Source organism: Strigops habroptila, chromosome 1 (assembly GCF_004027225.2).
Source record: "Strigops habroptila isolate Jane chromosome 1, bStrHab1.2.pri, whole genome shotgun sequence".
In the NCBI taxonomy this organism is placed as follows: Eukaryota; Metazoa; Chordata; class Aves; order Psittaciformes; family Psittacidae; genus Strigops; species Strigops habroptila.
The window spans coordinates 86227717-86255435 of record NC_044277.2 but is presented as its reverse complement, the minus strand read 5'-3'; the positions used below and the strand labels follow the sequence as shown (position 1 = coordinate 86255435).

At 40.4% G+C, this 27719-nt stretch overlaps 1 protein-coding gene across 4 annotated transcripts in view; it reads left to right on the top strand.

The window, feature by feature from the left end:
- Positions 1-393: 393 nt before the first annotated feature.
- The window catches only part of ECI2 (enoyl-CoA delta isomerase 2), a 30738-nt gene continuing 3412 nt past the window's right edge, over positions 394-27719 (top strand). Inside the window, exons 1-8 of one of the 4 annotated variants that reach the window (XM_030511160.1) lie at positions 417-599; positions 13893-13948; positions 18190-18352; positions 19616-19714; positions 21357-21548; positions 22384-22453; positions 24274-24376; positions 25955-26075. In XM_030511160.1, the coding sequence (XP_030367020.1) occupies positions 18245-18352; positions 19616-19714; positions 21357-21548; positions 22384-22453; positions 24274-24376; positions 25955-26075 (693 nt within the window). In that variant the 5' untranslated portion in view covers positions 417-599; positions 13893-13948; positions 18190-18244. Of the gene's footprint in view, positions 702-13892; positions 13949-18189; positions 18353-19615; positions 19715-21356; positions 21549-22383; positions 22454-24273; positions 24377-25954; positions 26076-27719 lie in introns of all 4 variants that reach the window. The other 3 variants (XM_030511175.1, XM_030511169.1, XM_030511156.1) reach the window with 3 other exon arrangements.

The following is a 27719-nucleotide window of genomic DNA, read 5'->3' as shown; positions in this document are numbered from 1 at the left end:
CCTTTTTAAGAGCCGCCTAACATGCAAAAATAGATAATACAAGTAACAGCCCTGATTAACAACGTGATGTCCATTACAAGGCACGTTTCTGGGGCTAAGCCGAGCCTGTGACTTCGGCCCATGAAAGTTCTGGTTTCATATGCGCTCATTTTCCCTAGACCACTCTGGCGCCTTCGGCTGCCCAACCACAGCCTGTCCCGTTTCTGACCTCAAAGCGCATTGCCCAGGCTTCGGCTGCAGAGCGCTGCACACACGGGCTCGCTGGAAGCGGCAGCAGAGCAAATTTACCGCCCGCAGCCTCCCTCACCACCGCATGGCTCCCACCAAGGCCGACCCAGCCCCGCCTCTGCCCCTCAGCACCTCCCAGTGAAGCCACCGCCCTCCTCCATCCAGCCTCCCCGCGGCCATGGGGGCGCGGCTTCCCCGGGAAGGGAGCGAGCGGCTGTCACCCCCTCACCGAGGGCGCGGCGGCTCCGGCGGGGCGGGGTTTGTCATCTCCTCCTCCTCCCGCCCTCACTCCTCCCTTCCCGCCTCGTTATGGCGTCCCCGGCGCTGACCTTCGGCCGGAGGTTGTGTTGGCGGCCGCTCTGTGAAATAAGGTGAGCTCCGATCGCACCGTCTCAGCGGCTGGGGACCCTGTGCCGTGTTGCTCCGGGGAGGCACCGTTCCGTGAGCAGTTGTCTCGCCGCCGCGCTCCCGGGGTGAGTGGCCGGCAGCGAGCCCTGGGTGGCTTCCCCCCAACCCTCACCCGCTCCTCCGGGGTGCCCGGTGGGGCCCCTCACGGGGGTCGGGAGAACTGGGAGCGCTGGGCCGGGGTGTGAGTGCTGCGCGGCTGCGGGAGGGCCGGCCGCTGCCTCAGGCCTGGGCAGTCCCATCTCTCTCACGCCGGAGCCCGGTGTAGAAACTGAAGGCTCTTCTGCGTGTGCCGTCTGATAGACCGGGTTAGCCTTCTCCATACAGCCCATAGGGACCTGGTTAACGTGAAAGGCGAGACATTGGTCTCATCCTGAGGCGAGGGAGGTAAATTGCTTGTTGAGCTGGGGACGCTTCCAGCCGTACTAACCACCTTTTCAGTGCGTGAACACAGTGTGGGAGTCGGAAACCTGAAATTGATGCCTTCCTGAGGCAAATGTTTAACCACCAAAGAAATTGTTGGTTAGGCTAGGGGTAAGGTGTCTGAAACCATACTGAAATATGGAGTGAAACGTGTACTGGAACAGGGTGCCCAGAGAAACATTGGCTGCCCTATCCCTGGCAGTGTTCAGGGCCGGGTTGGACGGGACTTTGAGCAACCTGGTCTAGTAGGAGGTGTCCCTGCCCATGGCAGGGGGGTGGAACTAGATAAACTTTAAGGTCCCTTCCAACCCAAACCATTCTATGATTCTGTGTTTTCTTGTTTGCCTTTTTTCACCCCTCATCAGTCCCAGAAAACCAAGCTTAATTTCATATCCGGATGGTTAAGGCTTCTTGTTAAGACTACTACAGCTTTCCAAGTAGTCACATAATATCTCCTGTGATGCGCCTTTATCACATATTGCTCTTAAGCTGTTTCCAAATGAAGTGCTATGTGCAGTAGTGTATGCTGCAGCGGCTGCACGCCTTCAGTGTTAGGTGGGCTGTGGAAAGCCGAAAGGATGGCTTGACTTGCGAGTAGTCTTAGAATGGCAGGATTGACATTTTTATTGAAAATAGTTAAACTGGAAATTCCACTGTAAAGTTGCTTGTGTATGAATAAGAATTGCAAAGTATGTTGATTTGTAGAATTTCCTCTTTCTATCAAAACCAGCTTAATATCAAAAGAGAAGTAAGCGTTTGGTATGATAAGTGTACTTGGTAAGCAAGTTCCTAAGCAGACTAGTGAAGCAGGCATCATCATACCAAGAGATACCCCCAGTGATATCCTTGATTGTTAACAACATGCAAATTTGACTGGTTTAATATACACTTTCATAACAGAAATGCTTTTACTCAAGTATTTCCATTAGGCATGAGTACATCTAGACCAGAAAACTGTGGTAATTTGTGCATTAAATAGTAATATTTTTCTCCTAAAGCTTTGTGAGAAATTATTTGGAATATGTACATGAACATCTTAAGATACAGGGAGAAACAAAGAGTATGAATAGTATGATCAGTGTGACTTCTGCCCTCATTTCAAAAAAAGAACTCTTTAGGTGAGCTGCCTACAGATAAAGAATACTAATTTCACATAGCTAAGTTGTTACAATGAGAGGGAGGGAAAGCAATTCTAAATTGGAAAACACGTGGAAGACTAGCCTGCTGGACATCATTAGGCTAGTGGAGTCAGGTGTGTTTGAAACAGCAAGATTCTGTATGTGAAGTAAGGTAATAAATCAATATTACTAATGGGTTAAAATTTTTAGTATATATCAAATACAATAGAGAAAAATAGTGCAATTTTCCAGTGGTGGAACAACAGATAAGTGGGCTTTATTTTCTATATCAGCAGTATACTAGCAAAATTATATGAAAACCCCTGGCAGCCTTGCTGTGCCAATGATCTTGGGAAGAGTTTTTTTCAGTCTAAACTCAGTAAAAAAAAGAAAGAGACATATCCTTAGAGCACCAGGGAAGGCAGACTTATACAAATATAAGGGCAAAATGAAAGAATACTTCTTGCTTTGTTGGTTTCTTTTGTTTGGTTTTTTTTGTTTGTTGTTTTGTTGGGGTTTTTTCCCTCAGCAGAACATTCCTAGTCCTTTCAGATGCCGAGTTGTGAGTTCCGAGGCTCTTCTCACACATGCCAACATCTTGTCCTGCCTTGTTGCAATACGTGATTCCTCCAACTTTACATTTGTCTGAGGAGGTGGGATGCTGACACAAATGGACATTCAGAAGAGTTTTAGTGGGCCTGTACCCATTTGATAGTCTTTGCATTCAGCTGTTTGAGATCGGAGACCCACAACTCTACTGCTGTGAGGCCATATCTGTGTTTACAGCAGGTCACACCACTGGGCACAGAGTGTTTGCTGCTGTGAAGCTGCATCCACGCTATCCTTGTTTTCAGGGGTTCCTTTGGGCTAGTTGTAGTATGATCCTAGCACTGAATGCCGATCAGTGGTTGGAGGGCATCTCATGATTTCACATCATCTAGAAGGGAACTTGCACGTGCCAAGACAGCTCTGCAGCACAAACCAGGGGAATGGAATTGGCAACAACTTAGAGACTTGCTCCAAGAGCCCTTCTGCTCCAAACCAAGACAGTAACATAGTCATGCCCTAACTTCCTAGTGTGTTCCTTGATATGGTTATCTCAGCAACTGTAAAGGAGGTCAGATCTTAACACGAACAATTTGTCCACGAGCTGTTCTCTTATTTCTCAGCTGCTCTAAAGAGCCCTTTTTCGAGGAGCACTATTAAATGCTGGTCTTTGAAGTGGACTGAAAACCAGTTAATTTTCTGTTAAGCTGTTGGTTTGTCCTTGCTTATGTGGCCTGGTTGGTCTTTGCCTGTGCCTGGAATACTTCCTGCTTACAGTAAATCTATCTTTACTCCATTATCTACTCTTCAGCTTGGGAGGCAGCGGTCTTAAGGATTTGAGTTTACTTCCATCCTGGCTCTTGAATATTATCCCATATCTCTTCTGGTTTCTCCACATCGTCTCATGACAAGACATGTGCATGTTTACAGAACACCTGCGCAACGGGAACTCTGGTATTATTAAGTCCCAGAACAGTATGCAACAGTCCTTATTCATTTTCTGCAACCCTTTTCTGCTTCTGTCTGGGAATTAATTGAACCTGCTCCCTGAATTGCTTATCCTTTGCTTGGTAGTGCAGTTGCATTCGTTGACCATTTTATCAAGGGCCCTTTGGTACATTAATGGCAAAGCAGGCATTATAACCCTTTCATCCCCTCCTCCTGTCTCTGACTGAAGACCTTACAGGTCTTTTCTGTCTTCCCTCCCCCTAAGCCAGTCAGGTGTAAAGTCCTGAGAAAAGGCTCGGGGGGGTTGTCTGTGCCCTGGAACTGTGCTCATTATGGAGAAATGCCTCTGTTGAGGATGGAGGAGGAACTGATCTCTTGCAGCTTAGAGATTGTTTCTGGCTTCATTGAATAGCTGTGCTCTGGGGCCTCTCTCAATGAGAAGAGGCTCAGTATTCCAGGTCATTCCATAAAGATACTTTATTGCTGGTAAAGGTCTATTGACTGCATCATGGGGTTTTGTTTGCTTGTTTTTAATATGTGAGAGGATGTAAACAGTCTTCCCCTGCTGCAGATATGCATAAAGTTTCCTGCATTTGGGAATAATGGCAGATGTTAGCACATCCAAAGTGCATGTAAGCCTTGCCTTGTGGAAAACCTCTTTAAGGCTACTATCATGCTGGAGATGACCAATAAGTTTGGTGGTATCCCTTCTTCTGTCCTGTTTCTTTTTTCCAAGTTGGGCCACATGGAGCTAATTGTCCCTAGAGGGAGTCTGCCTTGTAACCCTGTAGTGGAAAATGTCTATTCCTTTCTGTCAATCCTGTTCAGATAGCTGTAGTTGGGTATGGACATACAAATATTAGTAGCTATGTTCTGATGCTGGAAGGCACAAGACACTATTGCCTCTTCACTTCTCACCCACTTTCCTGCTGCCAGGTGCTATTTGTGTATTGCAGCAGCTGCTTTCCTTCTCTTTCCTACTGTCTGCTGTCAGCCCCAATCCAATCCCCTTTACAAGGAGGAGGACTGGATTTTTGTCGTGTTGCTCTCAAGTAACCTATCAGAATATATTCTTAAAAACCCTATTTGCTAGCACTCCTTAGTCTTCTGTGGGTCTGTACCAAAACCTCTAGTGCTGGCAGTAGAAGTTGCTTTGTGCCTGAAACTTTTGCCCAGATGTTAGGGCTTGCCTGAGTTGGGTATGGTCTCTCTACTAGCCTTAGTGTGGCGTAGGCAGCAGGTGTCCTGAAGCCTCCTGCACATCTGCCCACCAGCTTCCCCACCTGCTAGCAGTCAGGCAGGAATACCTCCTGACATCTTGACATAGGAAATGTGTCTATGTACGGGGTTGTGTTTTATCCACAGCACAAAACACATACCCTGATTGTACACTGTGGTGCCCTGGGGAATATGCTTTTTACTCCCTGTTGCTCTCTTACATGTGTTTTGTTTTCAGAGCCTCTTAAGTCATGCTCTTGGTGCTGTGTCTGAGGTTGTATTAGCTTGCTTTGCTCAGCTGTGTGTTACTCCCTATCAGCCAGACATTTTTTTCTGTGACAGATTTCTTTATTAGCTCTCCTTGGTTTATGCTGGATTCTGTAGGTAGGTCTTAGGTACTCTGCTCCTCCTGCTTGAGATAACTGTGCTTATCTTTTCAAACTTACCTTTGGTAGGTCAGGCTTCTAGCTCTAGTTGATGCTTGTAAGCCAAGTTGTCTTGAACAACCATTGACTATCTGTGGACCACAGATCCTTGCTAGATCACCAGAAAAATCAAGCACAACACATAACTGCCCTGATTTTAAACCTGGTTTTGTTTGTTTGTTTTTTGCCCCCAAGCTTGGTCTTTTATTTCTTGGTGCAGGTCAATACACAGTTCGAAGAGCTCATCATATTTCCTTTACCTTTTAAGAAGCAATAATTTTCATCTATGTTTAAAAAAAAACCAAACCCACATCTTCTTTCTTAAAGCCTTGCTCAATTTGACTTTCTCAGTAATGTTTTGCAGAATACTGGTAAAATTGGCTTCCCCTAACTTTGTAACGGAAGGTGACTTTCAGAGTCTTTCTGAAGGGATCTTCATACCACCCATGAATTTTGAATTTCTCCTTTTCTTTTTTTCTTTTTTTTTTTTTTTCTTTTCTCTTTAAGGGTCAGGATTCTGAAACAGCCGTTAGAGTAAACTCATCCACTGTCTTTTGACTACTGAGCCTAACTAGTTAGTGGAAAATGAACAATTAGATCTCTTAGTGGGAGACTTTTTCTGCAAACACTGAGTTACTACATCTTGTTTACACATGCTGGTTTACCAATATGGCTTAAAACACAAAAGGTAGTGGTGAAATGATTAAACAATCATCCAGAAAAGTGTGTTAATAGACTTGTGTCCTTATTTAAGCACTCTTAAACTGTTTTGAACAGATATACATGCAGCAGTTAAAATCAACAAAATAAAATCTGGAGCGGCAAGCTCACTAACTGTATGAAATTGAGCTGGATTTGAGAGTTCACAGCTAATACCAGGCCAAAGTGTCTGAAGTCTTGAAGATGGATTGGTTTGGAACACTGCTTTCTGTTGTAGTTAATTTGCTTTGTAGCAGCTGTTCATTGAAGTTGGTGTGACCTTGTCAGCGTTGCCTGCTAAAGTCAGTGATCACTAGGTGATTCTGCAGCAGCTTTGCTGCCGAGTTCAAAAGAATCTGATAATGTGAATTCAAGTAAAGTAGTAGTTATCTATGCTTTTTGTCACTGAATTTTGGAGAGAATGTCTGTTCAAGTCTAGCAAAGTGGGCTCTCAAGTAGCTTCCACTTGACATGAGCAACCACAGTTTCTTTCTGCCCCTTTTAAGATAGTTATGAGTTTCTTGAGGAGAATGCAAATACATTTTCAGATGTCTGCTTGCTTGTTTTTAGCTTAATATGGTGCTGGGAATTTTAAGCTCTTGCTAGGGTAGGAGGTACTGTCTTTGAATAGTACCATTCCAAGAAGCTACTTATTTCTCTCTTCCCTTGTACTTCTCTCCTTGTGCAAATTATGTTCTGTCTGCAACTGTGATCTAGTGAAGAGAGCAAAAAAGATATATCTCATTCTTGCATAGCAGTCTGCAAGAAAATGGTTTGTTTATTTCTAGCAAAATCTTTGGAACATTGCATGTGTAAAGAAATGAAAAACACTTGAGTGTCAGGAAATCAGAATTCATAGTGCAAAACATGACATTCTACCTGGGCTTGATACGTAGACTTAATTCACTGTAATAAACCATGTTTACAAGTAACCTCCATTTATAATAATGCCAAAGTAGGCCCCAGAGGTTTCACTGGTAGTTATCTTTGCTAGAGTGAACGTGTACAGAAGATTGGACCAGTTATGTCAGTCTCTTCTTTTTTCCACTCTACTGTTGTATTCAGCATATTTGTGATTTTTTTTTCCTATATCCTGACTGTTTTATTATAAAAGAATAATTTAAATGTTGATCAGTGTGAAATAATCTGCCTAAAACTACTTTATCTTGATATTCAGTTCAGATTGGATGTTTCCTCATTATTCTGATGTAGTAAATGATTGAGCCTTTCTATTGTGATGAGTCCAAGCATTACAAGGGAACATTAGAAGTTCCCTTGAAGTTCATTATAATAAAATTCAGACTGTAATCAGTAACTGTGAGCTAAGATTTTAAAGGTCTTGTAAAACCATCCTTTATTTCACAGAGAAACAGAAACCATTGCCAAGTAATTCAGTACTAGATGCTCCATGAGAAAAGAGGAAGCAAAAGCTTTCTTGGAACAGGTTCTAGTTAAGGCTTCTTTCTTCCATTGGAACTCAAGCTTTAAGTCACTGAATAAGTGGTGCTGTTTGTTACGCTTTGGAGAGGTCTGGCAGTGATTAGCATGTAGCAACTTGATTATTTGCAAGCATCCTGGTTTTTAAATTATCCTAGTGGTAGTTCTTTATCACTGAAAGCAATGATATTAAGGAAAAATTGTCAGAATTGTATTTTATCAACTAGTCCTTTTAATATGAGCAGTGCTAAGTAGTACAGGTTATCCAGCCATGAAAAGGAGACCATAAACTAATAACTTCATTATATTCTTCATAAGCTATTGACTTTTCCTGTTGACCTAAATACCTACAGAAAGGATAACTAGATAGCAGTAAAATAACTTGTGTAATGTTTTATGTTGTTTTGCTGTGTGTATGATAGATACCTTTTTTCTGATAACGTGGAGTACTCCAAATGGAAACTTCTGTGACCCAGTCAGTGAATGAAATCTATTTTAATCAAAGATTAGATGGAAATTATCACTGTGTTGTTTTAGAAAGAAATAAATCCAACTTTGCCTTGAGTGCTGTCTGAGCACATAGTTCCTGGTAGCTTTTTGACTGTGGTAGTGCAAAGCCACGTTTAAAACCAAACACATTAAAAAACGCACCCGCAAACTCAAAACCTTTTTTGTCTCTGAATATGGTAGAGTCCTTTTAACCTGCTTACAAAAGTGTCATCTTCTATTGGCATCTGACTCCTGAGAAGGAAAGGTTTTTCTCTCCCCTCTCCCCTTGTGATTTCAAGGAGTTCATACTGTGCTTTGCTCTGCAAAACATCTTTACTAATTTAGGCAGTCAGGATTTGGGGCATTTTTTTTTTTCCTGTCATGATCCTGCAGATTGATGTTTATGATTGGACTTCCTGTCTACAACATTTATCTCAGTGCTGGTTTTGTCCTTGAATGTAGATTGACTTGGAGTGAGCCTGCCAGCTGAGAATTGAAACAGTCATAGTTCAATAGCAAACGTAGTTTTCCTATTTTCTCAGTGTCCTAGAACAGATCATTCCACTTCCTCCCCTGAAACAGACTCTGAAGGCTTTCACATGAAGGCTAGAAGATCTATAGCTTCAAAGTCTAGTCTAGAGATGAACCGTTAAAGTTAGTGGGATGTTAGTGTACTGCTTCAATATAGCTAGCCTGTTAAACGTGTTTGATTTTCACAGGATCACAGACTGGTTGAGTTTGGAAGGGACCTCAAGTGTTCCAACCCCGCCACTCAATCAGAGCCACCCACAGCCAGTTGCCTAGGAGCATGTCCAGGAGCCTTTTTAATATCCCCAAGGATGGAGATTCCACAGCCTCTCTGGACAACTTGTGCCAGTGCTGTCACCCTTGCAGTAAGAAAGTGTTTTCTGGTGTTCAGAGGGACAAGCTCTTTAGAAGCTCCCTTTGGATATTTATATACGTTACTAAGATTCCTCTGAGCCTGTTCTTCTGTAGGCTGAACAGTCCCAGTTCAGCCTGTCGTCATACACAAGTCCTTTAACCATCTTCGTGGCCCTCACTGGACTCTTCCCAGAATGTCCATGTCTCTCTTGTATGGGGAGCTCAGGACTGGATGCAGTAATCCAGGTATGGCCTCACCAGTGCTGAGTAGAGGGGATTACCATTCTTAATTCGGAATCAAAATGATTTCTTTAAGATTAGGTTAATTGTGTTCTATGGATTCTTAGCTGATTCTAGCCATCCAAAAAAGTGGCTACTATTGCCAGTCTTGCATGTATGCAAGTACTTTAGCTCTAAACCCAAGTCACCATGAGGTTTTTGTCAAGTAAATTTGCCCAGGTTTTTACAGGACACCTGTAGGTTTGTCTGGTGGTGGCTGCTGGAAATAGTGCCAAAATGAACAACAGTGTGTTACTTTGTGTTTAGACCTCATTTGTTTAAATTATCTGAAAGAATTCTGAATTGGGACAGGATAAGCCATTGACAAATATTACTTTGTTATTGTCATATAGCTTGCTCAGTATTCTTTGTGTCCATCCCCTTTGTATGCGAGTGTCATGGATTTAGGAGTGGAAGTATACTTGAGACAGATTGTCTCCTTTCGCTGGTTCAACTGAACTGGCAGGAGTGTCAGTGGGTTTTCTAGTGTGGATGGAAGCTCCAGCAGCTGGTTGTGTCCTTGTCATAAACCTACCTACTTGGCCAAAAGCCATTAACATCAAAGTGTATACTTTGCTCTCCATACAGTCAACAAGATTTGTCCTCTGAAGCAAAATAAAAATGCTTTTTCCTGTCTCCACTAGCAACAAAGTTATTTTGGGTATTTGTTCATGACTGTTTTGTGAAAGTCACCTTGGATAAGGATGTATAAAGAACCTACTTGAGTTTGCTGCTCTCCAAATAGTACAATAAACTTTTAGTGATTCTTGGCAAGTGTCATGTATGAGTATCACAGCTCTATATTTTTCTGCTAACATTCATGTTTATAACTTTCAAATGTGTTTCAGAGGATGTCTGTAAATCTTCCTGCTTGCGGAGATGTTTTACATGGACTGAGGATGTACAGGAAATTCTGTCACACTATAGTCATTCACCATGTCCAGATAAGTCTGCTGGGAAGAGAGCACTTGTGGAGGTTTCAGGAGACAATGCCAGTTTCCCTCCCAGCAGCTGTGATGAGAGAGTATTAACTGTGCCTGTATAGAGCATAAAGAGCAGACCATTTCAGAGCTCTGAATGGTAATCTAGATCTTTTGATTCTTAGCTATTCTTTAATATTGGGGCGGGGGGAAAAAGTCTCAAGCACAGCTGAGCCACTTACGCTAAACAACAGTGATTCAGCACTTCAGTTTGCCAACAGACACATCATTACCCTGTAGTTTTTATATGTCAAAACAGTGTAGGAGTGTAAAATAGTAAAAGCTGATAAGGATTTGTATACCAAACTTGCGTTTAGAACAGCTATTGAAATGTTCTAATGTAAAGGAGGAGGTAATTTGACATTCATTTTTGTTTCTTTCTGTTTATGAAAGCAGCAGTAAGTAAACTGGTTATGGAATATTTGCACTGATCTTTCCTGCTAGCTAGATATATTGGAAATACCAGCACACTGGAAGCGTTCCTATTACCTGACAGCAATATGTTTTAGTTACTCCACACTAACTACAGTATAATGGAGTATTGCCAGGGACTGTGCTGGTAGAACAAGCAGGGGTAGTTGTTTCCTTATGGGTAATCTTGTTTGGGGTGTTTTGTTTGTTTTCCTTGTGTTCAGGAAAATTGTCTACTGAGTCATCAACACCTCTGTGTTATCACCATGATTAATAAAACTTTGTATTTCCTCAAGTGAAACAAATGCACTGATTTTTGGAGAATAACCTTGGTGCTGATGGGACTTTCTTAGGCTACTGCTTTTTGGTCTAGGAGATGAGGCACTTGTTCCAGTAGGTCTCTGCAGTAGCCAGGTGAACAGTAGCATCACTTTACCAAACAGCCATGTGCATTGGTTCTTGCTGCACGAAGAAATAAAATTACTCTGGCTGCTAAGTTGGTGTTAATCTAATGCTAACCTGCTGCAAACTACTGACTTGGATTGCTACTCACCTACTGCCACAGTGCATGATAGTAGGTGATAGCAATGCAGGGTGAGCCTGTGAACTTGTGGTAAAGTACAGACCGCTTTGCATGCAGTAGTTGCTACAAGTTAGTTGACTTGTTGGTTGGAAGCTGTAAAAGTTGCTGCCATGAAAAGTTTGGGGTTTGGGTTTTAACTCAAGGGAGCAACTCAATTATTTTGATTGTTTTCATCTTTTGTAGTTGTTAGATATTAGAAAACATATCAGTTACAGAAATTTGAGCAGACAAAAATTGTTAGAGGCAGTCTCTGCTTATCCGTCTTCTGAATGAAGATTAATTTCATCCACCTGTGTTCTGAGTTAGTTTAGCTTTAATTAATAGCAGAGGATCTTGAATGAGGTGCATACAAATGAGGGAAAGTAGAAGTTTTCACTTGAGTTGTGGAAGCAGGTGTAGGCTTTTTCAGAATGACAGAGGTCTCACAGGAAGATGTTCCTGTGTCAGATACGGTTACTCCACATTTCCCAGTGTAAGAGAAGAAACTTGAAAGGACAGGAGTAGAACTTAACAACTGAAGTAATTTGACTTCATTAGTGTAAAAATTGTCAAGCTGAAGTTTCTGTAGTAAGTCACTGTCACTACCTACTACCCAACTCCTACTTATAAGAAAGTCAGTACAACTTCGAAGGATACTGCTTTCCATCTAAAAGTCTGACAAGATATTGGAACAGACTTCATAGTCATTTGATAGACAATCAACATAATTCTGGAGGGAGAAAAAAACAAAACCAAACCATGACAAAACACAAAAACCAAACAAAAGAGAATCAACCTGAAAAGAGTATACGGCAAGAAATAGTGTGTTTAGTCAAATGATCTGAAGTTCTTTGGAAAAAGCCTGTAACAGGATGGCATAAAGAGAAGGTTGCTTTGCTTTTACAGCCAGAAGACATACCTCACAGAATCTCTGTATTAACCATCCACCCCCCACATACTACTCCTTTTTTTTCTCTAACACCAAATGAGGAGTGATTGCTCCAAACATGCCACAGTTGCTCAGTTTGCTTTAGCACTGTCAGGTGTCTCTTCTTTTCCCAGCGCAGCTCTAGGTAGCTTGTACAGAGAGGAGGACTGAGAGGTATGGCAGAAGTTTGACATTAGCCCTTTCTACCTTCAGAGTGGGGAAAGCTCTTATTGCTGTCTGAGTGCTAGGGCTATGTGAAAATATATGAATCCTTAATGTTACGTTATTGTGTAGATAAATAGCTGTTTGGTTTCAGTAGTATATGACCAATGGCATGAAGAATGATGACTTGGGCAGCCTGCAGATTAAAATTTCTAATGATTTTTATGTTAACAGCGCAGACAGTAGCTTCTTCTTGCCCAGCAAAATAAAATGAAGTACAACTTTATTGCATGCAGAAAATACTGCAGGTGAATATGGAAAGTTGTAACATTATTTCTAAGTTACCAAGAAAGATGTGGTATGGTACTGCTAATGCTTTGCTCGTTGTTGTTATTTGGTTATCAACCTTTCTTTTTTCTTAGTCTTATTTTTAGAGATTCTGATATAAAGTCTTGGGAGAGGGGGAAGGAAATAAGAGCAGTCAGAGTGTCAGCTCGAATTTGTTTTTCCAAATGGTCCACTTATTTTCTCATGGTTACTGTTTAAATTCCAGTTTCAATTCCCCTCACATGCCTCATTTCCTAACAGTTGCTGCAATTGCCAACAGTGGCAACCTTTCCCGCCAGCTCTGTTCCTGCATCCCTTGATGTAGCTGAACTAATGATCAAAGGTCGCTATTCCTTCTCCAGATCCCTTTCTTTCTCCTCTGGGGAGAAAAATCAGTATGATTTTGAGGGAGGATCAAGATGGGAGAAGTGCTACTGAAAGCTGGGGTGGTCTGAAGCCTGAGGCTACTTGGAGCGAGAATACTCCATGGCCAGGTGCCAGTAGGCATGGACTACCCCTGTCACCTTGTCAGGGAAGGCTTATGGTTCTTTCACTGTGGATGTGTGTGGCCCAGCATCAGGAGGGCAGGGAGCATGGAGGTCTCATTTGGTTGCTCCCCAGCTTGACTTGGCAGCAGCCTTTCAGAGCAGCGGTTGCTGGTGCCAGAGCAGACCAGGTGAAGTGCTTGGGATAAGTTTTGGGCTCCCGAAACTTGTAGAACAGTTAAAGCTCTGGCTGATGCCTTGGAACCAGTGATGGGCTGGGCAATGTATGCTGTGCTCTCTTAGCAGAGACTCGTGAGAGGCACGTAATCAGAAGCTTGTTTAGGTTATAACCAAACATTTGGCACCTTGAGTTTTGCGGGCATTGATTGCTTTGTATCCTAACTTTAAAAAAAAAAAACCACAACCAAACCCAAAACACTGCAGCAGCAGCAAACCAGGATTTTCTTTAATTTTTTCTTAAGGTAGAAGGAACATGAGCAGAAATATTGCCACTTTATGATGATTTCATACCAGGTGCGTGTGAAATGGCAAGAGGCAGTTACTGTGCTGCTCACTGTTCTGCATAAGGAATGTGTGGAAAGAGCAGCACAAAAGATCACAGCACCTTGTGATAGTTATCATGGCAAAGAAGAGATGTCATGCGTTATCTAAAGTATTACACTGAATGTACAAAAGATACATCATCTATTAAGTATGTGTTCCAGGATCTATCGAGTGGCAGTTTAATGTGCTGCTGGCTTCTGTCTGACAACACTTCTTATTCTTTTTCTTCCTTGTCTCTAAAGCTAGTTACAGTAATGTGAAATGAGCATTTTTCAGCTCTGTCAGGAGTTTTAAACCCACATGTTTCTAGCACCACCCGCTGCTTTTAATCCTAATACGCTTTTTAACTGCTTCTGTCTGTGCTTTATTTCTCCAGGATCTACTAATGTTTTAAAGAAAACCTTTGTTAAGTAAATGGAAGAAGGATTTCAGGTATATCCATCCCTTTCTTTTGCTGAGCATGTCTGATGTTTCCTGTGCAGAGATCTTTTGGCTTCTGTTTACTCTTAATGAGGAAACTCCCAAGTTGCTTTAAAAGTTGGGAAGTGAGCAGCCATCTTTTTACAAAAAGTTGGCATTTTTAAGTCCGTAAAAGTCCTTATGCAAGCGACAGAACTACACAGTAGTGAAAGGTCCTGTCTTTACCAAATTTTGTAGTATTTGCTAAAGATATAAACAGTGAGAAGCTACTTTGTGTGTAATTGACTTTTCAAATCTTGCTTATAAGCCTTATGTTTGAATGTTTATCAGGGTAAGAGGCGTTTATGTGAACAGGTAAGAGTGAACAGGGCAAACGGCAGGCTTGCAAGATGTCCTGAATGGCAACAAATCTTACTTGCAGTGTGCTACAACAGCCTTCCTTGCTCTGCAGTCTTTGGGATTCTGGCAGGGCATCACTATGCAGTCCCAGAGATGGCAGTGCTGTTGTGTGTGCTGGCATGTGGCAGCGAGTTATGTCCTCGCTCCATCGTCTACTTTGGGTAAAGGAGCTCCTACCTGATATTTTTGTGTCCCTCTGAGGAATGCCTAAGATGAACAAAATGTGAAATAACTTCATGTTCCCTTTGCATTTTCAGCCTTAATAAATAGTAGCAGTCAGTTTAGCCTTAGCAGCAAGTGAAAACTAAAGAGGCTTTTTCTTATAACCAGGCTTCAATAAACAGCTAAGTTACCCAATCTCCTATTACAAATCAGTACGTAAGGAGGAAAAGAAGAATGAAAGATGGAGTGTTAGAAGTGGGTAGATAACTTATTTTACCCAAACATTTTGTAGCTAAGAATTAAAACTGGCTATGACCAAACAGCAGAGGAAAGTTGCTCTGAGTCTGGACTTACTGAAAGATCATTCCACTTGCCGTTTTACTTATTCATCGAATTGTTTTCTCTTCCTCTTCTTCCTTGTCTTCTTTGCCTTCTTAATAAGGAAGAGAACTTGTGACTTGCTAAATGCTAAAACCCCTTAACAATGACTATATGTGCATACATACCTTCAGACTGGCTGATATGCTATTCCCCTCTCCCCAGCTGCCCATTCTCAACTCTTGTTAGTTTATGGTCACTATGAAATTTTATATAAAAGAGATTCTTAAAGCCTGTTTATAATATTGCCCATAGGCAAGGTGGAGTGAATTCTGGGTTGTCAAACATGGTGTAACCTCAGATCTCCCTTTTAAACATTGAATCCTCTTCAGTATAGTCGCTGCCTAGACTGACAAATGAAATTGTACCTGATACACACATCATCTTGGGAACAGCAGCATTCAAGCAGTCCCAAAGATGGCTAGCAAAATTGGAGGAAGAAACCCAAACCAACCAACCCAAAAGAAGTCTCCGCAGAGACCTTATTACTGCTTTTCAGTTCTTAAAAAGGGCCTATAAAGAAGATGATGAGAGACTTTTTAGCAGGGCCTGTTGCGATAGGATGAGGGGTAAGAGTTTTAAACTAAAAGAGAGGGGATTCAGGCTGGACATGACAAAGAAATTTTTTACAATGAGGGTGGTAAAACACTGGCACATGTTGCCCAGAGAAGTGGTGGATGCACCATCCCTGGAGACATTCAAGGCCAGGCTGGATGCGGTTCTGAGCAACCTGATCTAGTTGAAGATGTCCCTGCTCATTGCAGGAGGATTGGACTAGATGACCTTTGTGGGTCCCTTCCAACCCAAACTATTCTATGATTCTTGCACTCTCCTTCTTTCTGTAAGTGTGACTTGAGGAACATGTTTCAAGATAGGATCTGAAAGTAACCACTATGTTCTGTGACCCCAGGATAGACAAATCAAAGAAACTCAGTGTTAAAAAAACTTATATCTGTATCCATTTAGGTACATTTTTTTTTTCCTGTCCAAGGTATATTTTTGCTGCTGGAGATGAAGTCCACAAGCTTAGCCTCCCAGTTGGTTGAAGGATAAACTTGTTAAACTCTGACACAGTTTTCTGAACACATCAGTTTGAATGTTAGTGAAACTGGCAGATGGTTAATGGTGTTTGTCTGGGTACATTGCTTGTTAATAAAGGCCTACAGCTGCTCAATTTAAGCAAAAAGACTTTCTGTTCCTGTAGCCCTTTTTGATAGCCTATTCCATTTTGTATTGTTCAGATAGTTTTCTTTTTACTAGCATAAACTTTTGAAGCAGATTCTGGAATTCCTTCTATTTGAAAGAATATCTGTGTGCAACAGAAAATATTCTTTCCATGTCTGTCATTCAAACACAGTAGCCCCACAATACCAGGAACATACATTTTATTAACACAGAGGATCTGTGTAGATAAAACCAATAGATGTTACAAATTATTTTTTTTTTTCTTTTTACAAGACAACTAAAACCTTCTATCTGTATGAAACGTAAGAGTAATCAAATGAATTGGGCACAGTTAGCATTCTTCACGCTATCTGCCTGCAACTTTTAGGCTTGCAGCAGAAAATAAATTGTATTTAAGAAGAGCAATGAAGATATTTTTGAAAACAAGCAGTAGAATTTCTCTTTTGCATTAGGTGTGTATAAAAAGGTAGAATTTTAATGCGAAGTATGACTTTTAAATGAGAATTCTGTAACTGAATTGTTAACAGATTAATGATTCAGCATTCTGTCAGTCTGCATTTGAGATAATAATTTTTCAAATGTGACTGATTATGAAATCTATCATACATGTTGTTCTAACATGACAGCTGTGCCTGTAATTTAGAATGGGGAAAGATGGAGGAGGGGGTACTGTTCTATTTTTACTAAAATAGAGAAGGAATGTTGATATGTAAACTGCTAACATTTTAAAAATAGTAAAAATACATAATCTGTTTTGCAATTTAGGTAAAACAAGTTGAGACAACATGCTTTTGTCCTATTGAAACAAGCCAAAATTATCAGACTTTTTGGCTTTTGATTCCAAACTGTTGAAGTAAACCTGCTTTTACAAAAAATTTTATAGTTGGGTTTTTTTCTGGAATTACCTTTTTTTCTGGTGGAAAGTTGTTCTCCCAGAATATTTTACCACTTTCCTCTCCCCTTGCCCCCGAGTGTCTGCAGGCTGTTTCACAGCCAGTCCTTTACCAAAGTACATTTTGAAATTAGCCTTCACTTATGCTGCCCTGATTGGAGAATGGGGCTTTCAGGTTGAAGTGGTTTGAGATAGAAGGCCACAAACTTGGAAAGATCACATAAAGCGATCTGTATATTCAGTTTAATTCATTGACACACAAAGCTGTTAATCATTTAGGTTGGTAAAGACCTTGAAGATTGTAAAATCCAACCATTAACTGAACATTGCCAAGTCTACTGCTAAACCATGTCCCTAGGCACTACATCTACAGGTCTTTTAAATACCTCCAGGGATGGTGATTCCACTACTTCCCTGGGCAGCCTCTTCCAATGCTTGGCAAGAAAAAATTGTTCCTAATATCCAGTCTAAACCTCCCCTCGTACAATGTGAGGTCCTTTCCTCTTATCCTATCAGTTGTTACCTGGGAGAAGAGACCAACACCCGCCTCCTTACAACCTTCTTTCAGGTAGTTGTAGAGAGCGATAAAGTCCCCCCTGAGCCTCCTTTTCTCCAGACCAAACAACCACACTTCCCTCAACTGCTCCTCATCAGACTTGTGCTCCAGACCCTTCACCAGCTTCATGCTCTTTTCTGGACCTGCTCCAGCACCTTAATGTCTGTCTTGTAGAGAGGGGCATAAAACTGAACACAATATTTGAGCTGCAGCCTCACCAGTGCTGAGTACAAGGGGACGAGATTTAAACCATCAATAAAAATATTGTGTTTGTTATTTGGTTGTCATAGATATACCCTGTAGGGCTCTGATTTATTCTGGAAACAGTAAAACATTAGTTTACCACTAGTACCATTTAGTGGTCTAAATATGATCATCTGGTATATTACTGCATAGTTTCCTTGTCATCTAGCAACATTAAGTCTAGCACTTTACCTACTAGGCAGAGATAGCATCATGTTCTCCAAGCTCAATTATGTTGCAGCTAAAGCAAACTTCTAAAGCAACTTTCTTGTCACTTTTAGTATCTTGCTGCTTGTTGTGGTTCTTTTGGTCAGTGTGGATACAAATACTTCATGTTTTACATTTACTTTAAACATGTTAAAAAGCAGCATGTTTGTTTCTCCTCTAGCCTTACACAAAAACTAAGCTATGGGGGGGTTTTTTGCCACTTACTAACAGGCGAGCACCAGCTGTTTGCATTCCAACGGTTCACCTGCACGTGACTGCAGCCACCATGCAAGTCAGCCAGAAAGACTTTGAAAAGGCTCAAGAACAACTGAAGCATTTGAAAAAGGATCCTGGGAATGAAACTAAGTTGAAGCTCTATGCTTTGTTTAAACAGGTAGGCTTGATTTATTTTGTTTTGTAAGGAGCATTTGTAATATGAAGGGATGGACCTGTAAAATATTTGCTTAAAATAAGGGTTGTTCAAATGTATTGTGCCTTAACAAGTTCTTCATTTCAGGTGCTCAAATTCCGTTCTTGAAATGCCAGCCCCTCAAACTCTGCCTAAGTTCTGAGGGAAGCCAAACCTGTTTTATCTTATTAAATCATGCTTTGAATAGAGACCTTATTCAAAGAAATAGAGCCAAATTACATCCATTGTGTGATGCCTTCCATATAGCATATATTGATGCGTATCTGGAAAAACAGCTTATGCCTAGGAAAAAATGCTTCCTCTTAAATTTGTTGTAGCTACAGTCAGTCAGCTGGGCCTGTAATATCAGGGTGTTGACATCTGAAGGTTGATTTCTGGTTTGTTCATGTATTTTTGTGTGGTCATTGTAGGGTTTTTTGTCCATTTTGTTTGCTTGGTTTTAAACCTCAAGGAGCTGTTCCTCCACATTTTGCGTGAAGTTATTCTTTTCTACAGAAAGGAAGGCCTTTGTAGAAACAGCTGCAAGTCCTTAGTGGGGTTTGTACTGGTATTTGGGGAAGGAATTGTGGGTCAAGATTGGCTGTGGGGTCAGTACAAGCTGTTGCTTGTTATATTGAAGAATTACTCCTTTAAATAAAAACTTAGCTGACTGTTCCAGGTAGTTTTATTAGTTAGTAATAATGAGCTCATAAATGTATGCTTTTTTTCCCTGCCTCCTACTTGAAATATTTCTCTCCAATGGTGTACTTTTCAGGAAAACTGATCATAGAATACTTGAGGATAGCTCAGACTCTTACAGTTCAACTGATCCGCTACTCTCGCTCATAATAGGACCAACTTTGAAGTAAGATCCAACTTAATAGATCCTATGCAATGGTTTCTTTGTTCACACAGCTTACAAGTCTTTAACTTTCTTTTTAAGTATAAAACTTCCACTGTTTTTGAGATAGGAGAACTTAACATGCATGGGTGTTTTGATAACCGGTGTCTCTCATTGGTTAGGTTCTTCTGAAAGCCCAGCACCAGATGTTAGGGAATAGCAGACACTGAAAACTTCATGCTATGTGAACTGTCTGAATATTGCCCAACCCCTAGGTATTCTTTCTGTCTCAGAGTTGAATTATGTATCCTGATCAGATAAATATTCCTAATAGTCATCAGCTTTTCTACCAAGACATCTGAACTTTAATCAAAGGTTTAAAGAAGTTTGTTTCACTCTCTTTTCAGGCTACTGAAGGTCCCTGCAATGCTCCAAAACCAGGTATGATGGACTTTGTCAAGAAAGCCAAGTGGGATGCATGGAATTCTCTTGGCAATTTGTCTCAGGTGATAATAACTATCATTTCACTTAGATGCTTTGTAGATTACCTTGAAGTGTCTGGCCTATAAGTGAATGGCTGATGTCTAAACATACTGCATGCTACTTGAGCAACTCTGCTTCAGATGGCAAAATGTTTTGCACTGTATTCTACAGTCATTTCACTGCTTCAATGTTTGGAGATTTTTCTACTCTGTAAGCCTGGTTCTATATTACTACTATCAGCTTCTGTCAGTGTAAAAGATCTTACGTGTGTGGTGACTTCCAACAAAAAGGTTATTTTTCACATTGTGTTCTATTCTGCTGTTCTCTTTAAGAAAGATGGATTGAGCTTCTTAGTTCTTACAACAAAGAACAAATCTGTGAATACAGCATATTGATACCTTTGCCATTTTAAAATGTCAGTCTCTTATGCCACTAAAAGACTAGGAAAAAAGCGGAGTATTGAGAGCCTCTCTTCATTCTTTCTTAGTGTATCTTGACATCTTTAATACCTTTCATAACCTTTAGAGAAGTCTACGTCAAATGAAGCAAGCAGGAAGAATAAAGATGCAAAGTTACATAAGCGTTCTTTTCTTCGTGCAGACTGTAGTAAGTCTGACATCGTATATAGCTACCACAGTTTCTTCTGCTGCTATTAAATGAAGGAAGCATAAGCTTTACAAACCAGCTGTGTCACTGCTGCATTAGGCCTGCTGTTCAGGAGTAGTTTCTGAGGCCAGTCAAAGATAATACAGAGGGGATTTTGCATTTTTTTTCTTTTAAAAGAAAACATCCTTGTTTAATTTCAGTAACATAACATGTTCTTGTGCTGCTTAATGGTTTTAGGGTGTGTTCTCGTTTTTTTTGTTTGGTTGGGGTTTTTCTTGAGATGGCTTTGCAGTTTGTAAGAGTAGCCAAGAAACAGTTACAGAAAAGAAATCTCCTCTTGGAAGTTATAGTGGAGAAGAAATAGACAATTTCACATGCTACAGATGATGAATTATAGAAATTGTTTGAAATATATTATTCTTTCAAGAAAATAGGTTGTAACAACCATGAACTTACAATTCTTTTAAATCTCTGCTTCCTGTAGAAATAGGGAGGCGGGATTCTTCAGGCTTTTGCATGTCATGTTTGGGCTAGATGAAAACTAGTGTCTTCAAATGCAGTAGACCCATTCCAGCAGCCCTACTTTCAGCAGCACATGTTCTAAAATAAAACCTTTCATTTTGTTGGAGAGATGACCAACTGGAAAGTAGAAACAAAGGACCCATGGAAATGTGTAAATGGTGGGAATATGACAAAGGTCTCTCTGATTATCTTAGGCATGGATGGGGGTACTTCTCCAACAAAATAAATGTCATCATCCCCGCATGTATACTTTTATTTTGCAGATCCATTGCTTCTGCTTTCCAGATGACTTTAGACATGATCTGCAGTGTTTAAATACAGCACGTTCCCCTTCACACCCTAATTAGAATGCTTTCTAATTGAGTTTTGTTTGGTTTTCTTTTGTCCTGAAGCATAGTCTCGCTTCCCACCCCCTACTCCCCAGGTACCCATTTTATGAATAGCATAATAAACATACTTCCATTTCAGCCTTTGATAATCTAGTGTGGGTTTTTTTGTCATCCCTCTCCCCCCGCCCCCCCCTTTCTTGCATTACAGGATGATGCCAGACAGAAATATGCTGAACTTGTCTCAAGTCTGGTCTCTGCAGAACCTGCTGTCCAGAAGGAAGAAGCTTCTCCAGAAGAGGGCAGACATGATGGCTATGAAACAATAATAGTTACCACCAAAAACAATATCACAAAGATAATGTTTAACCGACCTGACAAGAAAAATGCCATTAATCATAAGGTAAAGAAATGGGAGGATTAATAGTTTTTTCTTTCCTCGGTAAACTACTTAAGTGTTGAAAGAATCAGTACTATAGGCTTAGCAGAGCTGACTGAAGCACAGTGGTCTGATTTTATGAGGGCTTAGTATCTTGACTTGGATGATAACCCAAGGAATAAATATCCAGTATATGATGAAACCATTCAGCTAAAATTTTACAGATTGGGATTTTCTGTGCCTTTTAATTTCTTTCAAACTTAGTATAGGATTACAGTCTGCACTAAATTAAAATGGCAAACTGCAGGAAGAGTAGCCTGTTTTGTGTATACAACATTTGACTGCAGCCTTATGTATAGCAAAGCATGTGTGCAGCCTATTTTGGCTCAGCATTGTTGTGTGTCTGTATAGTCTTCCAGTTCCCATGGCTATCTTCATGAAGAAGTCCAGCCTGTTGGAAACATCATGATAATCTTGTTTCTACAAAGATACCAGAACAGGGACTTCACTGCTGCTAATTCTTTAATATATTATCTTGCTTTAGTATATTATTGAACTACTCAGGTTTTAAAATTAGCTGTTTCCAGTTAAAGTTGGTTTCTTGGGTTTTGGGGTTTTTTTCCCCCAAAAGGCCTTATTTTATCTTTTACATTTGGAGCAGAAGACTTGAGTATTGCAAGCATATATCTTTATGGTTAGAAATACCTCGCATGTAATACTCTATTGATGCAACTTTTTTTCATACCTACAAGGACCACAGTTAATCTGTGACTCAAGTTCCTTGTCATCATTGTGAATCTCCTTTTTATGATCTTTTGCAGCATCACATATGTACTTTGTTGATTTTTCTCTTATGCAGATGTACAGAGAAATTATCAGAGCGCTTCAAGAAGCTGGGAAAGATGATTCTACCATAGCAGTTATTACTGGTACCACACTTCACATGCCTCTCTTAGATTTGTTTTATATTGTGCCAAAGTACAGTACTAACATGAACTATCTACCTGTATTTAGACTAAGACAGAATCATGTGAGGAAATTTTTCCCTCTAGTATAGACCAAAGATTTTTCCAAAGTATTTGGGCAATGTTCTTTCAAGGTAGTATTTCAAATTCTTTAGCAAGCTTGATGTTATATCAAAACCTTTGAGATGAGAAGATAGACATGGAATACTCCTCAAGGGCTTTATTACTTTGTGTAGCTGAAATACCTGCTCCACAGCATTTTCATGACTGCTTTTGAAGTTAATTGGTATGGGTTTAGTCAATTCTATCTCACCCTGTGATGCATTAGAACATACTGAAAACGAGTCCCTCAAATCCTGTACTGGCATGGCCAGTAGGAAGTTTACACTGCATACTTATCTATGATAATTGGGAAAAAAAAAAAGATGGTTTATGTTGACTTTTCTTCTGTGGCTGCCATGGAAAAAGATTGGCCAGGCAAGCTACAACCTGGCCCAGCCAGATACATTGCAATCAGCAGGTGTGTGCAGCTGGATGACTGCAGCAACAGTGTGAAATGGCAACCCAAGCTCAGCTGCCTGTGACGTCTAGCTGTTCTAGGGACATGTCATTGGGATTCTCTAGAGGACAGTTTGTTCCATCTCTGATGCTGACTGTGACAAGGGCAGGCGGGAGAGACAGATAGGCTGAGGGCGTGTGCACTGCCTGTCTGGCACATCCTCATTGCAGATAAGTGTGCATTTAAGAAATAAGCCAAAGCTTGAGCTTTGGCTGGCAGCTAAGTAGTGTGGATGCAAGTTGAATTTGTGCTTAAGCCCGTTTACTCATTACTTCTGAGGTAATCACATACATACTCTTCTCCATGGTTGTCTTTCCCCGGAATACAAGGTGTTGGTATGCTGTATTTCCTTTCAGTAGTAATAACTAGCACAACAACCCCTACAAAATTAGAAGGGTAGTTCACACAACTGGAATGCCTAACACGTGCATAGCTAGGTGTAAATAGCAAACAAGCCTTTCAGTTCCATTTTACATAGTAAGATCGCTGCAGCATAAAGTAATAGATGTGCTAACCAGTGAAAGGTCCTGTCCTGTGAATGTCCTCATGGAACATAGGGTGATTTAGACAAATCATGCAGTCTAGCTTTTAAATACTCTTTGCTTTTTTGATGGTGCCTCAAACTGATGTGTACATTCACTAACAGGTTATCTGCTTCTTACTGAAGAATCCACCTTTCAGTATAATAATTTCAGTGCTGTGCTGTCAATCTTATCCTTAGAATGCTATGGCTGTTCCTTAATTGGTCATAAACCCTGTGAAACTTCTACCAAATATTAAATAGGTTATTCTGTGTAGTGTTGATTCCTTCATCAGTTTGAAGAGGGATGAAGGGAGATGCATAAACTTACATTTCCATCTTCCTGTTTTTAAAAAAGAAAAAAAAAAAGTTTCTCACATCTTACTGGGTGAATGATTGTGAATTGACAGGAAAAAAATCTCTGAACCAGTATGCAGGGAAAGAAAATATTTTCCCTCAGACACTGTTACAGAAAAAAGAAATTCTCTCGCCCCTCTCAAATCTCAGATTTAAATTTTTTTGGCTCTCTACCTGTTATTTTTCAGTGAATTGTCTATCAAAACTTGTTTTTAAACTGTGGATGTCCTTTAAGGTAGTGTTACTTAGTAATGTTAGAATGAAATTCTTTTGTAAATGTAATAAATGGAAGCTTGTCTTACCTACTCAGAAACCACTGGAGTATTTATTCATATGTGTCCTCTGCAGGAAATGGAGACTACTATAGTAGCGGAAATGATCTCAATAATTTTACTAATGTCCAGCCCAGTGAGATGAAGAAGATGGCAGAAGATGGAGCAGTATTACTCAAGTAGAACATCTGGATTTCATATATATATGTTACTGTAATGGGTAAAATATAAGTTGCGGGCATTGTTAGAAAACATGACAGCAGGGACACGGTTATGCTATGATACATCCATTTAGATGACTCTAAGAGCTCGCCATGTGCATAAACACAAAGAGCATGTGGGAGAATTAGTATTAATTGTATTAAATAAATGAGGAAATGAGATTAATATTGGAAATTTAAGTACAGTGATGCTAAAGACTCAATTTTATTTTTTAGTCCCCCGATGTACATGCAGATATAATGACAAAAACATGATTTTGACTGCATAGTTTGTAAGCTGCAGTGAAAAACTTCTGGGGTTTTTTGTTTGGTTATTTTTTATTTTTTTTTACTATGCAGTGGTGTCTACACTAGCAGGTCATGCCAAAATACCTTCACTGTCAGACTACTTTGAATAGAGACTGGATGTAATGAACTTGTTCCATCTTTGAGTCTACCTGTTAAACTACTTTATTTTCTAAGGCCAAGGAAATCAGGGGCATCACTCGATGCAGAGACTGAAATGCTTTTTTGGGACAAACGTGTTATTTTCTTCCCTATTTAAGCAGATTTTGTCTTTTCTTTTTCTTCTGTATGTGATGATTACATCTGAGAGATGCTGGCAAGCTGTATTGCTTCCTCAAGCACTTGCAATTGATGGAAAATCTAAAATACACAGAAAAGGAAACAATGGTTTTGATTTATTTTTTTAAGGATGAACTGCAAGCAAAGTACTCAGTTTTGCAGCTTTTACTTAGGCCAGCTGTCTGTGGATCACAGTTGCCCCTACAAAGTGGTAACAATGCAGCCTGAATCTGCTGCGAAGATGTTATTCAGTGGCATCTGGCAAGTGTTCCAGCCTGCAGTGTTTCGTAGGGTGTTAGACACAGTGCATAGTCTCACATGTACTTTATGGTCTTTCATCTTGCTCTCATGAGAAGACTGTATTTGCTATGCTGTTACTATTACACAGCAGGGTGCTTTATTACAACTGATGCACAGAGGTGCCAGGGAAGTGAAGATTTACCTCACTGTTGACTTTTGAAAAATGCTATATTTCGAGAATGTATTTTGCACTTCTTGACAAGTGAAACAAAATGCTGTTTCTCAAACCCATGCAGAACAGCACTAGGCAATTCTGCGTTGTGGTAGCATCATGATTTTGGTGCCTGCTGGGGCTTCACTGCAGAACAGAATCTGTGATGGGAATGGGTATCCCATAGTTGGGGTTGAGATGGGTGTATAAGCAGATGGATAGACAGGGGAAAAGACTGTTCTTGTCAGTGAGCTGTATTCAGTAACTGTAGCTGAAGAGGACAGCACTTTCGTAACTTGATGGCAGGGACTAGGAGAGTTGTGCTGACATGTACGTGTTTGATTCTTAGTCGGTAAGGAAATGCAAGTATTTCAGGTCTTCTCAGAATTCATCTGGAAAAGGGTCAGAAACATGCTACATAGAATCTAGCTTATGGGTTTTGTTATGCAGTATCTAGTCACATGTTTTGAAAGTTATTTATATTTGATGAAAGACAAGGATGTCTCCTTCCTTTGCTTTAGAGAGTTCGTGGGTGTATTTATTGATTTTCCAAAACCACTGATTGCAGTGGTAAATGGCCCAGCTGTTGGAATCCCTGTAACAGTCCTTGGATTGTGTGACGTTATCTATGCTTCTGACAGGGTAAGTACATTACATAGGTGATCCCAAGGCAGTCTTTACACCTCTTTCTGTAACAAATATTATTTGGCTTGGGGTAATCTGACAGAAAAGAACACGCAAGTGTAAAGGCTTTTTAAATTACACAAAGGAACACCTATATTCATTACCAGCACTGGGGTGCATCAGTCATTGGTTAACATGCACGTAACTCCCTGCCGTAGTTATGGTTATCAAGTTGCTGACTCCAGCTTAGAAACTCTTTACTGTGTTAGTGAATACAGTAACAAATAGCTGATGTGAAGTGATGGTTGTAAGGCCCCTTTCAGGTGTGGGATTACTATGCAAGTGCAGTAACTGGCATTTTATCTAATCTTTATTCTAAGGTAACTTTAGAAAAGCTTTGGTTTATTCAACTTAAGACTCTTTTAAAGTAAGTTGCCGAATGCATAACCAAAAGCTATATTAAGGCATAGCACAGAATCCCATGTGACTTATTTTGTGTGTTCTCTGCTGTTCATTTGTATAAGCTATTAACCAGATAAACTTAACCCAAGGTCTCAATTCTAGGCAAGCTGCCGCTTGCAGGAGTGTCTGTAATGGGTGGTACTTTGACTCCTGCTTCAGCACTCTATCAGATTTTTCCTTGAAGTCCCTGCTGAATAGGGTTTGTCACTATGAGACTAAAGGCAGTTGAGTTGCAAGGGACCAACTCCTTCTGCTTGCACCATTACAGGATCAGCTGGGACCATATCACTCCTCCATGTGCTTGTATAATGTGCATGATTTGTTTGGTCTGCTCCAGTTCCTATATCTCTTCTTTTACTAGAAGACTCCCTCCTCCTCCCCTCCCATCTGATCTTTTTTTTTGCTACAGGGTGAACCTATTGTTTCTGAATTTAAAGAACAGACAATTTTCATCCTCCTTTACAATAGCTGTAAGTGTGCTTAGCCATCAGTGTACTTAGACTGTTAGATATGTCTCAGGTTTACATCCACTTTCTCAATCTTTTAATTTTATTTTTTGAGCTAAACAGCTGCAATCCATTCAGTTTTTCCTCATGTGGCCTGTAGTCACATTCCTCTGGGCTCCTTCCAGTTGTTCTTTAAGCATAGTGGTGCAAACTGGATGCATCACTCCAGCATCTTACTGATGCAAAGTAGAGCAGAACTCTTCCACATTCTGCCAGCTGTATTACTGTTTTGACATCCTACAACGTTATTTGATTTATATACTTGTCATCAGCTCTACTACCAAGATCCCTTACTTTAGAGTTGCCAATTAAACATTTGTTCATATCTTACATCACATACTTGGTATATGGTATCATGGGTAAATACATCTTATTTTTCCTTCTTTTCCTATTTCTTTCTTTTGTTTTTACTTTCTGTATGCTTATTAGTTTCATTCTTAGTTGTCTGACATAGTTTTTGCGTTTTCCTACCTGCACTGGGACAGATTTTGCTTGTGCCCCTAGTTACAGATCTGTAGGGATTTCTGCAGGGTCTAACTTAGCCTTTTGCATAGGTTGGTCTTCTTGAGAACTTTACTATTAACTTCAAGTTTATTGAAGCCTTCTTGAAAGTGTTTCTTCTGTGTTCTTCCCTTTCCAAGATTGTGAACTCTCATGCAGTAAGGTCATTCTCATCCAAATTACTGCTTAATTT